Source organism: Solanum lycopersicum, chromosome 1, assembly GCF_036512215.1.
Source record: "Solanum lycopersicum chromosome 1, SLM_r2.1".
NCBI lineage: Eukaryota > Viridiplantae > Streptophyta > Magnoliopsida > Solanales > Solanaceae > Solanum > Solanum lycopersicum.
Window position 1 is genome coordinate 92,343,631 of NC_090800.1, and position 14,543 is coordinate 92,358,173.

The following is a 14,543-nucleotide window of genomic DNA, read 5'->3' on the forward strand; positions in this document are numbered from 1 at the left end:
ATAAAACTCACTAATTAAATTTAACCTATTCACTCCTTTATAATATACAACACCACTTATTTATAGTTCCCAACTGCCTTTAGGCTTTTGCATACAATTCTTCTGCTTAGAGCTACAATAACCAATGAAAAACTCTCAACAAGAAGGAAAAATAGAAAAACAAGAGAATAAATGAGGTTTTGGACCATCCAAATTATTACAAACTCACTTATGAAAATGAGGGGAGACTCATTAGTCATTAGGAATGACAGTTGAATCACAACTATAGCACTTCTGTTAAACAACAAGTTCAAATATTTCACACTTCTCAATCTGAATAGCCCCTTTGATTGTGATTCATCTGACATTCAAAACTCTTGAGTTTGATCACTCAACCAATTCACTTGAAACAAGGTATCTGAAACTGAAGTTGTGAGGAATCCAATCAATTTTCTTCCACAACTTTCGTTGCTCGGGCTGCTGAAATTTCTTCCTCAAATAACAAGGTAATGCCAGCTCTATAGTTTCGAACAAACCAGATGGACTCACATTCACTTCTTTAACATAAGATTCCACATTCTTTGGAAGGACTAGTTTTTGTTCTTTGTGTACCCTTATGTTTGCCTGAATGTAATCATCTTTAGCCACTTCTAGTTCTTCGAATACTCTCTTCGATGTGTACAAACGAAGCTGCATATGTACAAGATATCATATGTTCTAAGCAAAACAGGAAAAAAAGATAGTTTGAACGAAATGACAGTAATGCTTTTGTCAGTGCATTACCACAGGATCAGAATGATTTCCTGAGCAAAGAGCAAAGCGTAGGCGAGGATCTGGATGCTCCATTGCATATCCTCTTCTTGCATCGCCACCCTTAAATCTTTGTTTCGTAAAGAACAATGACTGAAGCCACTATTTTGTACAGGAAAAATCGATACATATTACTTCAAGGAGGAAATGTAGTAACATGAGCTCTCTCAAAGTACTGCAGAAACAGAAATTGAATATAGTAACTTACCTGACCGGGACGAGGCAACTGGCATTGTAGTATAGAATTCTGGATCATGTCCACACTTACTGTATTCCCTCCAATATTGTAAGCTGACTGAAAAATGAAAAAAGCTTACTGAGTTATAAAGAACCAATTACACAGTAAAAACTGTTGCATTTTAGCAGAATTTTCTTACCTTAAGAAGTAAAGATGCTCTCTTGAGATTACTTCTTGGAATCCCATGAACCAAAAATGCCTGTAACATACACGATGCTGGTTCATAATTTATCGCATAGTAAAAAAGGTCTTGGGATAACTCTTAGGTACAGAAATCTTACATGCATTACTAATGCATTGTGGACATTAATCCAAAAGGCTAGTTTCTCTTCATGTCTCATTTCTTCAGGGGCAACTTCTTCCAATTTTGAGACTAGGTACCTGCATTGGCAAGTTTAAGACTATTCAGATTTGCATAACTTTACAAGTTTACTGAAAGATCAAAAGTTACGTTGAACGCAAAAGTTAATTTGTACTTGTAATGAACAACTATTTTTAGAAGCTATCAACATGTAAATGTGTTGAGATTTTGGTGGCTTCTATGTAAGAGGTATAATGTAAATGTACAAAAAGTTGAGTTAAAAGGCTTTACCGAAATCGTTTCAGCATTTGTTCAACACCATCTAAGCTCTGACTATCTCGACATAACCGTTGCACTTCAACCATTCTAACAATGAATCCACTAAATCCCTTTGAATCTTCAAAGTGGAAAGGATTGCTCAACAAATTGGAAGGTGAATTTTCTATGCATTGACGTCCCTTCATATCACTCTGAGCTTGAGGAAAAGATTCAAGTGTGGATGATGAAACTGAGATGGGAGATAAACTTAAATCGCGATGGAATAAAGGTGGATCAGCAAGCTGACAATATATGGCTGAAATACACTTGATCATTTCCTCAGACAACCGGCTTGGCGAGTCATGATGAAGATTATTAGAACAACTAGTAACCTGATGCTCCATGAGACTCCTGTTTGAAGTTGATGGCTGAGCATGCTGGTTGCAACATGATAAGATTTCCATTATTAGTTACTCTACAGTGTTTTTTTAAACAAAACTTAGTTCTTGTATTATGTGCAGAGTGGTAAATGAAATAAAACTAAATTAAGATGAATAATCTAGTTTGCAGTAAGGTACAGGTTGTTTTACGCTCATTATAGCCAAAACTCGAGACCAATGTTAGTTTACACCTAACTTAAACCCCAAAAGCTAACTCGTGACTCATGAGGTTAAGGATTGCAAACCACTTATAAACTCATGCCTATCCAGTGCCCTCGCTACCAATTCCACTCGACTATATCACTGGCTTGGAACAAGGTAAGGAGGCCTCCCTCTGTTGCAAAACTAAAAATGATATTTTTTTTCTCTTTTTCTAGAAGTACCATTACCTCCAGCATTGATAAAGGCATAGAATGGTATGAGTCTACAGCATCAGCAAGAACTGCAACTGAAGGTGAAGCTCTGAAGGAACAAGCAGCATGTGATAGGGAAGAGTGACATCTCAAAATGGTTGAGTCAACTAATCTTTGTTTGTCATCATCACATTCTTTGATTGCATTACTCAAAGTTGTCAAAACAGGATTTTCCTTCAACTTGTCATTTTTCTCCTTCACTTCTGCAAACTTCTTAGCTTTTGTTCTATCATCCTTCATGGACAGTGGTTCTAATCGCTTGGCAAATGTTCTCCGATACATTGAAAGAAGATACTTCTCCAAACACATAATATTCAGCTCCAGAAGAGCAATTTCTCTAACCAGATCCTCATGAGCATGCTGAAAGTAAAAAAAAAAAAAGCAAAGATAAATTACTAAAGACAGAACAATTCAGCCAGCATTGGTGTATTTGGTATGACTAATTAAAAACGCGGAGAATGATTTTCATATCCTCAAAACACTTGGAGAGAAGTCATTTTCCTTCGCAATTATTTCTAACACATAAAAAAAAAGTAAACAAGAAACAGAACAAGTACAAAAAGAACTTCTTGCATCAACCTCTTCTTTAGAAGAATCATGGTGTCTGCCGCCGTGTAATTGTCTCTTCTTCAGCTCAACATAGTTCTTCTCTATCCCAGTATCCTATTTACAACAACAATAACTACGCCTAAATATCAAACAAGTTGCGAGAAAGAACCAACACTCTGCTTTAGAACATAAGATAATGGTAAATAAACAAAGTCTTACCAAATCAAGATGGTGTGAATATTTGCAGAATTCACTAATCTTTTCTTCCTCCATTGTCTTCATGAATGAAGTAAACTGCATGTCAATGTGAAAGTTCAGTCATTTATAACTGCTAATTGGCTTTACTTACTTTATTTTGCTCCAAATTTTAACATGACAAGTAGTATGTATAGCAGTGTCACAAATGACAAACAATGAAGTGTATAAGTAGAATATATTATTATTATTATATAATAGAAATCATACCCCACAAATTTAAAAATAAAATTTTCTGAAACAGAGCATTAATTGCAGCTATGTACATCTACCCAAACAGAAGCAAAGAAAAACAGGTTATGACAAATTCCAAGAAACATTAAATATGCTTTAACTATTGAGACTACTCACCACAAGTTTCCTAAAATAATACTCAATCAAGTGGTTCACTCTGATTATTATTAGCATTTCATATTTTTCACTCCAAAGTATGGTCTTATATTTATGAATTATGAGCGCATGCATTCATTCACTTCTTTAACGTGTGGCTTATTTTAAGCCTTTCACTATCTTTTACTTTTGGTTTAATCATCTTGTATTTGGATCATCATTCAAGTGCCTAAAAATTTGCACTTTGAAATAATTTAAAAAAGGTGGTGACTGGTGCAAGATTTGAACTTCACACGAATATGTGAAATTTCATATTTTATCACTCAAATTTGAGTCATTTTCGCCTAATGTTCATGTAGATATAGCTGAAGTGCAGACAACACTAGGCTTTTGCATATCTGAAATTGTTTCAAAATAAATAGACGTATAAAAAAAAGTTAAATAGCGATGTTCAAATAGAATACATAGATTTTTTTATTAGATGAAGTTTGGATGCTATATTATTCTTTGTTGGTGAGGCTTTGACTAGTCACTTAGAAAGCAATACTACCTTTATATGAGAAGGGACCGGGAGCCTTTTGTTGCATTAAAAGAAGTAAATTAGCTGGTAACCTTTTTTATTTCACATTTTAGACTTTGGAATATACACCATGCTAAAAAAGTACCAAAGTTTTTCCTTTAATGCATTTACCCAATCATTACCAAATGACAAAACGAAATTGTATAACGTATTTAATGTATGTACAGCAAAGAAGTACTGATTTTATAAATTGAAGGGTCCTCCCATCCTAGCTTACACATGACCATGTTCCCAAAAAAACAATACAATAGTTACTAATCATGATATAAATATACAATGCTAATGTGCTAACTAGAATTCGATATGTAATTTCGTTAAACTAATTAGCCAAGTAATGTCTCACCATCCAAGTTCATCACACATGTTGTCTGCTTTAATCCAATATGCTTCAGGTCTTCTTAAATTAGAAATTTGTCAATCCTTTTCTGACTTGCCCTCTATCATGGTCGTCACAATACCTCATTTAATTATAACACCAGATCATATATATCACCCAAATCCAATCACGGGGGAGAACAAATCTTATCAGTACGTACGTAGTTGTGGGGGAAAGGGAATGGATATAGTAAAAAAAAAGTAAGTTGGTGGGCTTTATCCTTCAAGGAGATGCACTAACAAGAGATCACCTAAAAAGGGCTGAAAGGTGAAGGTCAAAGCAATTGCAAAAAGAATGTGACAAATTGAAATGACTAGTCTAGTAAGTAATTTTCTGATTTGTAAACAATTTAAGTTGTAATTATATTATGTAATAGTAAAAAAAATTGTGACGATATGAATATAATTCGTTATGATTTAGTTTTATCATAAATCATGAATCTCTTAATCTTAAAAATGAGAAAACTTTTGATAACTAAAGAAATACTTCTTTCTTTACTAATGTAAAATAATATAAACTTAGATCAATCAAATCAAATAATGTGTATCGTAATAGAATGTTTTGTATTGTATGTCACATCTAGTAAGATGCATGGGAGGATGTGCATTTCTGATGATTACTTAACAGTGAATTGAAAGAAGAAAAGACGACATTCTTTCTAAAAGTTGTAAAGTGGTGATGAACAAATATTTTGAAAGAGAAAAGACAAACATGCATCCTTTGTTTTAAAGGGTGAATACTTTCTTGGTGCACACATCGATGACCAACACTCACGTGTGAGTTTGACTCATTGCCTCACCTTATAAAATCCACTTTTTTCGTTTAACGTCTAAATTCACGTTAGAGTTTTAACTAATCACATCATGCAAAACTCATTCAGGAATGACACTCTTAATACAATGTTTTCCATATTCAATATTCAAATTCAAAACCTGATTCATATTGAAACACAATCACTTTAAATTTCTTTCCTATTGTTTTGTGGCTTTAGTCGATACTCGAATAATGGGGTAACAATATTTTTAATTTAGCTTGACATATTTTACGTGGGGCTAACTCCTATCTATAGTTAATATGCGAATTCAGAATTGAATCTGTTATATTCTAAAGTTATAAGTTTATATTAATCAAAGTAATTATATAATTTTTTACGCTTAAAATTTACTTTATGCTTACTTTTTAACTAAATCGTATTCTCTGGCTCACATTTAATTACTTTTAAGATAATTATATTCGAATAATTAATATAAATTTCGAATTAAAAAATAAGATAGCTAACTCGTGCATTACGTGTGATTTCTCTTCTCTTCCACTCAACTGATCAAACAATTCCAAACTAATTATGATTAGCGATATCACGTTTCAATATAATACGAGTAAATAACTTGTCTATTTAAGGCAAATTGAAGGAATATTACCTTTCACTTTTTCAATTATATTTACAACTTGAACTAATATCTAGCGAGGTACATAAATTGACTTATTCCTAATTAGGAGTATTCATTGAAAATGTCATGAAAATGTGATAAAATGTGAGTTCAAAGCTGAAAAGGCAAAAAAAAAAAATGTTAAAATTTCAAAAGAATATATCATATTTTTTTAGATTAAAAGGGCAAAATTATTACTATTAAAGTGATTTCTCTCTGACAAATATGAACATCGTTCACGCTGTTTAAATTAAAAATCGAAATCGCTGTCCAAACAGAAATTTTCTCCCAAAAAAAATTTTTCCCCCTAATATCGCTATCACAGCAACGTTTTCGTAGAATTTTTTAACACTTTTCTCTCGTGAAAACGCTGCTTTGGCAGTTTTTAATAAATAATTTGAAAAAAAACCGCTCTGCTTAGCAGCGTTTTCCTTAATTTTCTTCTTTTTCTTTTCATTCCTGTACTTCAATTTATTTTTTAAAAAAAAGAATTGCTGCCTTTGCAGCCTGAACTTTATTTTTATAAAAAAGAACTGCTGCCTTTTTTTTTAATTTAAATTTTTTGGACCAGTGATCCTTTTATTTCTCTTAAAAAAATAAAATAGGAGGGACGGTTGGGCAACGGAACGGGATGTATCGCTATCGGTCTGATATAATTTCGATTCATCCTGGTTCGATTGTCTACGGAACGGAACGGAACGGGATATTCCGACGGGGATACGGAATGGAACGGAACCAAAGTTTGTTAACAATATATCAGTATCAATTTATTTCGATTTATCCCTGTTTTGGTTCGATTTTGATCCAATTCTGATTAATTAATATTTATTAATTAATTTATATTATATATTTATTAATTAATTTAATAAATACTACCCAAGTAACCAACTATCCCCTATTAGTATTACATTCGAGACTTAGTTAAAACAAAACCCTATCCTAGAAGGTGATTGCGTAAACAATGCACTTTACTAGTAGTTGTAAATTGAAATTATAATTCATAATATAAATTTAAATAAATTAAATTGATATTTTTTAATTTGTTTAATTTTTTTATTTTTTTAATTTAATTTTTTAAAATTACAAATTTAATTTATTTAAATTACAAGTTATAAATATTACTTCTGAATTATAACATATTAATAAATAATAATTAGACTTAACTTGCAAACTTAATAAGTAAAATTTTTATAAAAGATATCTTTAAAATAACTTAAGTAAAAATTACATTATAAATTTAAAAACTACTAATTTAAACTTAGAAAAACAAAAAAATATTCATATTTTCGTTAATTCAAAAAAATTATTTTTTGGAATAACTAGATGTGTCATTCCGTTTATTTCATTCCATTTCATTCCGATCCATTTCGATTTCATCCCGGTATATAGTGGGACGGGATGGGACTGAGATCTGTCCCGATAATTTCGATCCGATTCATCTCGATATCGATGAACTCATCCTGTTTTGATCCGATACCGGTTCGTTTCGGTCCGTTGCCTAGTCTCAGGGACATATAAGCCCAAAGTACAACAAAATCAGATACCCCAAAACACTGGTAAAACGCTGCCTTAACAACGATTTTTTAAAAAAAGTAACAAAAAGCTGCCAAAGCAGCAATTTTCATGAAAACAAAATTAATAAAAAAAAAATCTATGAAAACGCTGCTACAGCACCAATATTAGTGAAAAAAGAAAAAAAATGGGAGAAAATGGTTGCTCAGTGATTTTTAATTTCAACGGAGTATACGACATTCATATGTGTCAGAGGAAAATCGCTTGGTAATAGGGATTTCGCCCTTTCGGTTAAATAAAAATATGATGTGTCCTTTTAGAAGTTTTGACAATATTTTTTGCCCTTTAGGCTTCGAATTCCATAAAATATTTAGATTTTTTTTTAAAAAAAAACAAGTAATTTCATATATTCGTCTAAAATATAAGAATCGGAAGTAACTTGCCAAACAAAACAAAAAATTATTTACGAAATTCATTCTAATTTAATTACTGAAAATAAATACAAAAAAGATTTAAAAAATATAGGCTATCAATGATCCTAGCAGAAAACCTAGGTCATGGCACTGTAGTTTAGTGATTAATAAAATAGGAAAAAATCACGAGATACAATATGATGTAAGTATTATTTTTTTTCTCAATGTTATAATAGAAAGTAATTTGATATATTTAATCAAGATAAATAAGCTGGTTCCACACTATTATTGTTATTCTTTTTTTTTAAAAAAAAAAAACAACATAGATCTTGGTAAGCCAAGTGCTAACAATATTTAAAGGAAGTGACAGACATGCTCATAGACCAATTAATAAAAACATTATTATTAAGTATATAGATAATAGAGCTTCATTAATGATCATCTCATATGATGCCACACTTAGCGCTGATTCTGTTTAACTCCCAAAATAATTAGAATGAGAATCACAAGTTAACTTTAATTTTTGTTAGTCCACTTTACATTTCACTTCTTTTTTAGAAAAAAAATAATATAAGTTTTTACCGGATCATCATATTGATTGATGTATTGAGTATAAATAAAATATTGATATATTAAAAATAACAAGTAAAAATAAAAAATTATAAATTATTATGTGATTTTATAAAACGGTACATGTAACTTCCTTAATTTTTTTTTGAAACAGTATCAAATATCTCCAACAATTTTTCTACCTTTTTTTTTTTTTTTTTGACTTACTATTTCATTATATTCTTCTTTTATCTTCTTTCACTATTGTCATCTTTTTTGTTATATTCTTTTTTCGGAATTAAATACGATCAAAGTAAAATGAGATAAAAGAAGGAAGTACTTGAGTAATCAATATGATGTGTTGAATTTATTAACAACAATTGGACTATGGGAAATTGGGGACATGAATAGTAATAGAAATATCAGTTAAATAGAAGAAATCTAAATCAAATTTATTTATTTTTATTATTCTCAAAACTAAAACTGATAAATACTATATTTCTTCTTTTGTTTCTTTAGATACCATAGTTGTATAGATAAAGAAAAGGAAAAAAAAACATATTTTCTTTTAATAATAATGCATAGATAAATGTACACTTTAGGTTATTGTAAATAAGAATTATAGCAAATTAGGACTCTTTTTTATGTGCTATATTATTAAATAGTCAAATTAAAGGCAAATATTATTACAATTAAAGTAAGAACAGACATATGACGTTGCAAAAAAAAAAAGAATTTTTGTACTATTTCATTGATTTCTTTTCTTGCAAGGGGACAACTTCTTGTTTCTTTGTATTGCTTAATCTTCTTTTTCTTATTAGAAGTAGCAAGTCACTCTACTATTTGTACAGATATAAGATAGAAGGTTGCTCATCCAGCCCAACAGATCAATGTCCTATCGAATAGAACAAGGTGTTCTTCTTTTGACTTCTCTGGTTGCTCATCCAACTAGCGGGTCAATGTTCTATCCAATAAAACAAGGTGTTCTTCTTTTGACTTCTCTACGTGGAGTCTGTATCCTCTCCACAGTTGGAGATATACCTCGACAGAAAAATAATAATTTTACTCAAGGAAACTCTATTTTTCTATATCATCTTGGGTAAGAAGGTGATTCGATCGCTCAAATTCTCACTTTGATCCATCAGTTTATCGAACATACATTATTTTCTGGAGGGTTTTAATCTATGTAGTGGCGATAAGTGAATGGAGGATTATGAGAGCAGTGACAAAGGTATATATTCGTCTGATCAAGAATCTTACAATGGACTCGAGAATGAGAAGGTGATTCTCAATGAGACTCTTCCACAGGAAATTCCTGCAAGGTGCTTCAATATTCCTAGAATTTTTCTTTATGAACTAAAATTTTAGTTCACTTATTTCGCTTTTCGTGTTGAACCTACAATTTTTGATGATCATGTATGTTATATAGGACAAATAATCTAAAACAATTAGCATTTTAGGTCAATAGGTATTTGCTAGTTCTAATTAGTAAGTAGCATAAAGTAAAATTTTGTTTTAACTGCTTTTAAGACTTATGAGCAGAAGATCTAGTTTATGACTAAACTGAGTATATGATGTTGTTTTTAAGTGGTAATTTCAAAGACTCTTCCTTTAATACAATTTAGATAAAGAAAAATTTATAAAAACTTAAAATCTATAAAGGAAATCCTGGTAAATATCCTAAACTTCAATCAATCAATTATGCCCTAATCCTAAACTAGCCAGAGAATTACACAAATACTTACTGACCTAAAATCCTACATGTTTTAAATTTTTGAAATTACTATTCCTACCACATACATGACATGATCATCAGAATTATAGGTTTAACACAAAAAAAAAACGAAATAAGCTAACTAAAAAATAAATTTCAGATTTTTTAAAGCACCTTGCATGAATTTTCTGTGGAAAAGCCCCATTGAGAATCAACCTCCTCGTTCTCAAGTTAGTTCTTAGATTCTCGATCAGATGAATATATATCTTCATCGTCGTTCCCATAATCCTCCATTCACTTTTCATTGTTGCACACATTAAAAAACCCTAAAGATGTATGAATCTAAAAATTGATGGATCAAACTGAGGAATCAAACATTCCAACCAGCTTATCACCAAAGATGATATAAAAAAATTAGAGGTTATTTGGATAACTCCGGCGAGGTATAACTCCGGCCGGTGAGAGGATAGAGAGAAAAATATGTATGATTTTTTTTTTAGTTTTATTGGAAAAGGGCTTTACTTGGCCCAACTATTTATTGATAGAAAAATAAGAATATAGATAAGGGCTTCATTAATGATCATCTCATATATAACGCCACACTTAAAAGTTGATTCGACTTTAAAAACATAACAATAAGTATATAGAGAAAAGGTTCATTAATGATCATCTCATATGTAACGCCACACTTAAAAGTTCATTTGACTTTTAGAAGAAAAAAAAGGTGATTTTGAGTTACTCTATTCAACCACTTTTTTTTTTTATTGTTAATATTTTATAAATAAGGGCTTCATTAATTATCATCTCATATATAACGCCACACTTAAAAGTTGATTTGACTTTAAAAACATAATAATAAGTATATAGAGAAGAGGTTCATTAATGATCATCTTATATGTAACGCCACACTTAAAAGTTAATTTGACTTTTAGAGAAAAAAAAAGGTGATTTTGAGTTACTCTATTCAACCACTTTTTTTTTTTTTTGTATTATTAATACTTTATAAATAAGGGCTTCATTAATTATCATCTCATATATAACGCCACACTTAAAAGTTGATTTGACTTTAAAAACATAACAATAAGTATATAGAGAAGAGGTTCATTAATGATCATCTCATATGTAACGCCACATTTAAAAGTTCATTTGACTTTTAAAAAAAAAAAAAGGTAATTTTGAGTTACTCTATTCAACCACTTCTTTTGTAATGTTAATACTTTTTTGAATGTTAATTTCAATCGATTTTAAAAGTTAAATTAAATCATTAATTTGATTTTGAAAAGAAAAGCAATAGTATTTTAAAATTATATGAAAAATATTATAAGTTATAATATTTTGCATATTAATATAACAAAAAATATATCATAAAATGTTAGTCAAAGTTCTTAAAAAGAACTATGACAATTAAAAGTGGACGGAGGAAGTAAAAATAAAAAATCAAACTTAATAACATTTAAGTCAAAAATACAAATTAGAGGGAGACCTACTTTTGATTTTTTTAACTTTTTAAAAAGGTATTTTAAACTTTGTCAAACATTTTGAAAAACATAAAATGACTTTAAAATAGGATTAGCCAACTTTTAATTCAATTCAAACAGGCTTTAACTCTCAACACATTAGGATTAGTGTTATAAGTTAAGGTTATACTTAGAGCTATCAAAAAGGATCGACCCAACCCCACTCAGCCCAAGCCTCACGGACCAAGGAATTTGAATAGTTAGGGTGTGCCGGCCTTTCATTTGAGTGGGTCAGGAAATGCTCAAACCAAACCTAGAAGGGCTGAGCCTTTTTTTTTCTTTTCAAACTTATAATTCTATAACATCAAAAAAATGAAAAGATTTTCAAATCAAATATGACAAACAATGATATGTTGTTTCAATAACATTAGAAAAAATCTAGTGTAATTAGCATGATCTCGTACACTGAAATGCGAGCGAGGATAAGATAGTGACAAGCAACAAGAATTGTGTATGTATCCTAGATACATGCGAATCTACTTGCAAAATCATCAGATTTACATTTATTTTTGTAAAAATGACCAGAATTACAATTTTTGCATAAATGACCAGTTTAGTGTTTTATTTTTTTTTAAAAAAAACTCATTTTTTTTCTTTCTTAAAATGACCCGAAACTAAATAAAAAAAAAACTTTGAGATTGTTTGTTTTTTTTTTAGCAAAAGCATGGATTATGAATCAACTTCATAATGATAAAGATAGAATTAACATCTAGTTTAATAATAGAACACAAATATATAATAACAACAAAACATAATTTAACTAATTCCAATAAAGTTATGTATCAATTTCATAATGATAAGATAGAATTAACATCTAACTTGATAATAGAAAACAAACGACAACAACAACACATAATCATATTAAATATCATAATATATTTATTCAAATAAACTGAACATAATAATTTAACCAAAAATATAAACATATTTTATTAGTCTTTGAAGTTACACTGTAAAATGTAGGAAAAAGGATATACCTAAAGAGACGATGGCAAAACAATGATGAAAGCAAGCTTAATTGAACTCCCAAAAATCACAAAAGATGAAATATATTTATTTATTTATTTTAGAAGAAGACTTTTTTTCTCTTTATTCTTATGTTTTTCCCTCTTCTAATCTATTGTTGTTCTTTTTATTGTGATTTGTTCTTGTTCTCTTCTTTTTTTTTCCCCTAAATCTCTCTCAAATTCCTCCAAATCTTTTTTTTTTCAAAATTCTTCTCCTAAAAATGAAAGAAGAGAAGAGTTTTAATAAATTGAGAAAATAAAACAAATTTTTTTTCTTGAAAACTAAACATCCAATGCATATGCATGCATACTTGAGTTTTTTTCTTCCCAATGAAATTTTTTCTTTTTTCAATAAGCAGTGTTGTTCTTCCATTGAACCACCCAGAAGAATCGATGAAAAATCTTTTTTTTCTTTCTTTTTCTCTGAGAAGATTATTGAAAATGATTTCATTGCCCTCTTAGAGGACCTATTTTCTTTGATTCAATTAAAGAATTGAAGAGTTTAAATAGATTGACTAAATAAAATAAATTTCTTTTTATGGAAAATTAAACACCCAATGCATGCATACTTGAGTTTTTTTATTTCCAATATTTTTTTCTTTTTTTGATATCCCTATTTTTCTCCCCAATGAATCACCCAGAAGAATCCATGAAAAATCTATTTTTTTTCTTTTTCTGAGAGAAGATTATTGGATATGATTTCATTGTCCTTTTCCATTTTCTTTAATTCATTCATTCAATAAAAGACAATGAATTATTTGAATATTTTTTTAAAAAAAATAGTCCCATTGACTAGGATTCATCAGATTTTAATCATCCAAATCCAAAAGAAAAATCAGCTCATTCACACAACATTTAAATATTTTGAAGTAAAAAATTACTAAATAAACATAAAATAAATAAAAATACATGTATAAAAAGATAATCTTATTATATATATCGAAGGAGCAATTAAACACGTCAAAAATTAAACGTTCACAATCACGTTACTCATCTTAATGTATAGTCATTAGTCTTAGATTTTAAAAAAAATATTAACATTGAGGTTTAAATAGAAAAAGAATAATTACTTTTGTTAATACATTAAAAATAATAAATAAATAAAACTTTTCAAAACAGTGAAACTGTAAAATTGAATGAAAAAGAGTTAAAAATATGAAAGGAATAAGATTATTTTATTTTGTGAAACGGTACATACAATTCTTCCTTAATTATCTGAAACTGAATCAAATATCTCCTACAATTTCTCTATATTCTTCTATTATTTATAAAATCTTTTTTTTCAGGGTTAGGGTTTGCATTAGCACTTTTCGTTTTCAGGTATTGAACTACTTTGCTTTAGAATTTGTTTTAGCCTATTTTTCTTTCTTTAGTGTAATAATATAATATTCTTATATTATTTAATTTACATGTAATATCTGTTGATGTTAATAATGTTATCAAAGAACATAGCATCTTGTAAGACTCCCAACTCTTCGTTCTTTTTTAAGAATTTAGATTTCTTTGATAACTTATGAAATCGTATTGGAAAAACGTGTTAAATCAATAAAGATCAAATAAAATAAAACGGAGGGAGCAATCAATATGAAGTGTTGAATTTATTAACAACAATTGGACCATGGGAAATTGAAGACAGGAATAGAATTAAAGAAAGAATCTGGGGTTTAGATAAAGAAAGATGCTCAATCAGTAGAAAATTTCTTTATTTTTGTCGTAACTATAACTGATAAATACTATATTACTTAGTTTGTTTCTTTGGATACCATAGTTGTTTGTTTAGATAAAGAAAAGGAAACGAAGCCATATTTTCTTTTAATAAATAATGCATAGATAAATGTACACTTTGTGTGAATCTAGAAAAGAACATATTTGCAT

General features: G+C 29.3%; 1 protein-coding gene and 1 long non-coding RNA gene across 5 annotated transcripts; both read right to left on the reverse strand.

Moving 5' to 3' along the window:
• Positions 1–14: 14 nt before the first annotated feature.
• LOC101243651 (uncharacterized) lies at positions 15–3,727 on the reverse strand. 4 transcript variants are annotated; one of them, XM_019211915.3, is made up of 10 exons: positions 3,595–3,727; positions 3,208–3,282; positions 3,019–3,102; positions 2,416–2,799; positions 1,620–2,023; positions 1,309–1,408; positions 1,167–1,226; positions 998–1,084; positions 763–891; positions 15–669 (listed from the first exon to the last, which is right to left on the reverse strand). In XM_019211915.3, the coding sequence occupies exons 1-10, from the start codon at positions 3,706–3,708 to the stop codon at positions 367–369; spliced, it is 1,740 nt and encodes a 579-aa protein (XP_019067460.2). In that variant the 5' UTR covers positions 3,709–3,727; the 3' UTR covers positions 15–366. The 4 variants fall into 4 exon arrangements, with proteins under 4 accessions (XP_019067460.2, XP_069149082.1, XP_069149083.1 ...); XM_069292981.1 differs by having other exon boundaries at positions 3,013–3,102; positions 3,595–3,726; XM_069292982.1 differs by lacking the exon at positions 3,595–3,727 and adding an exon at positions 3,454–3,537 and having other exon boundaries at positions 3,013–3,102.
• Positions 3,728–8,983: 5,256 nt separating this feature from the next.
• LOC112940452 (uncharacterized) lies at positions 8,984–10,747 on the reverse strand. Its single transcript, XR_003244649.2, has 2 exons — positions 10,319–10,747; positions 8,984–9,826 (listed from the first exon to the last, which is right to left on the reverse strand). It is a non-coding gene; the product is annotated as an uncharacterized lncRNA (long non-coding RNA).
• Between the last annotated feature and the right edge of the window lie 3,796 nt (positions 10,748–14,543).

Bases quoted from the DNA above. Each gene is read 5' to 3' on its own strand.
- LOC101243651 (XM_069292981.1), bottom strand. From the start codon at position 3,708: ATGCATGCGCTCATAATTCATAAATATAAGACCATACTTTGGAGTGAA. The intron at 3,283-3,594 runs GTGAGTAGTCTC...ATTGACATGCAG, and splicing joins ATTATTTTAGGAAACTTGTG to TTTACTTCATTCATGAAGAC. The intron at 670-762 runs GTAATGCACTGA...GTACATATGCAG, and splicing joins GAAATCATTCTGATCCTGTG to CTTCGTTTGTACACATCGAA.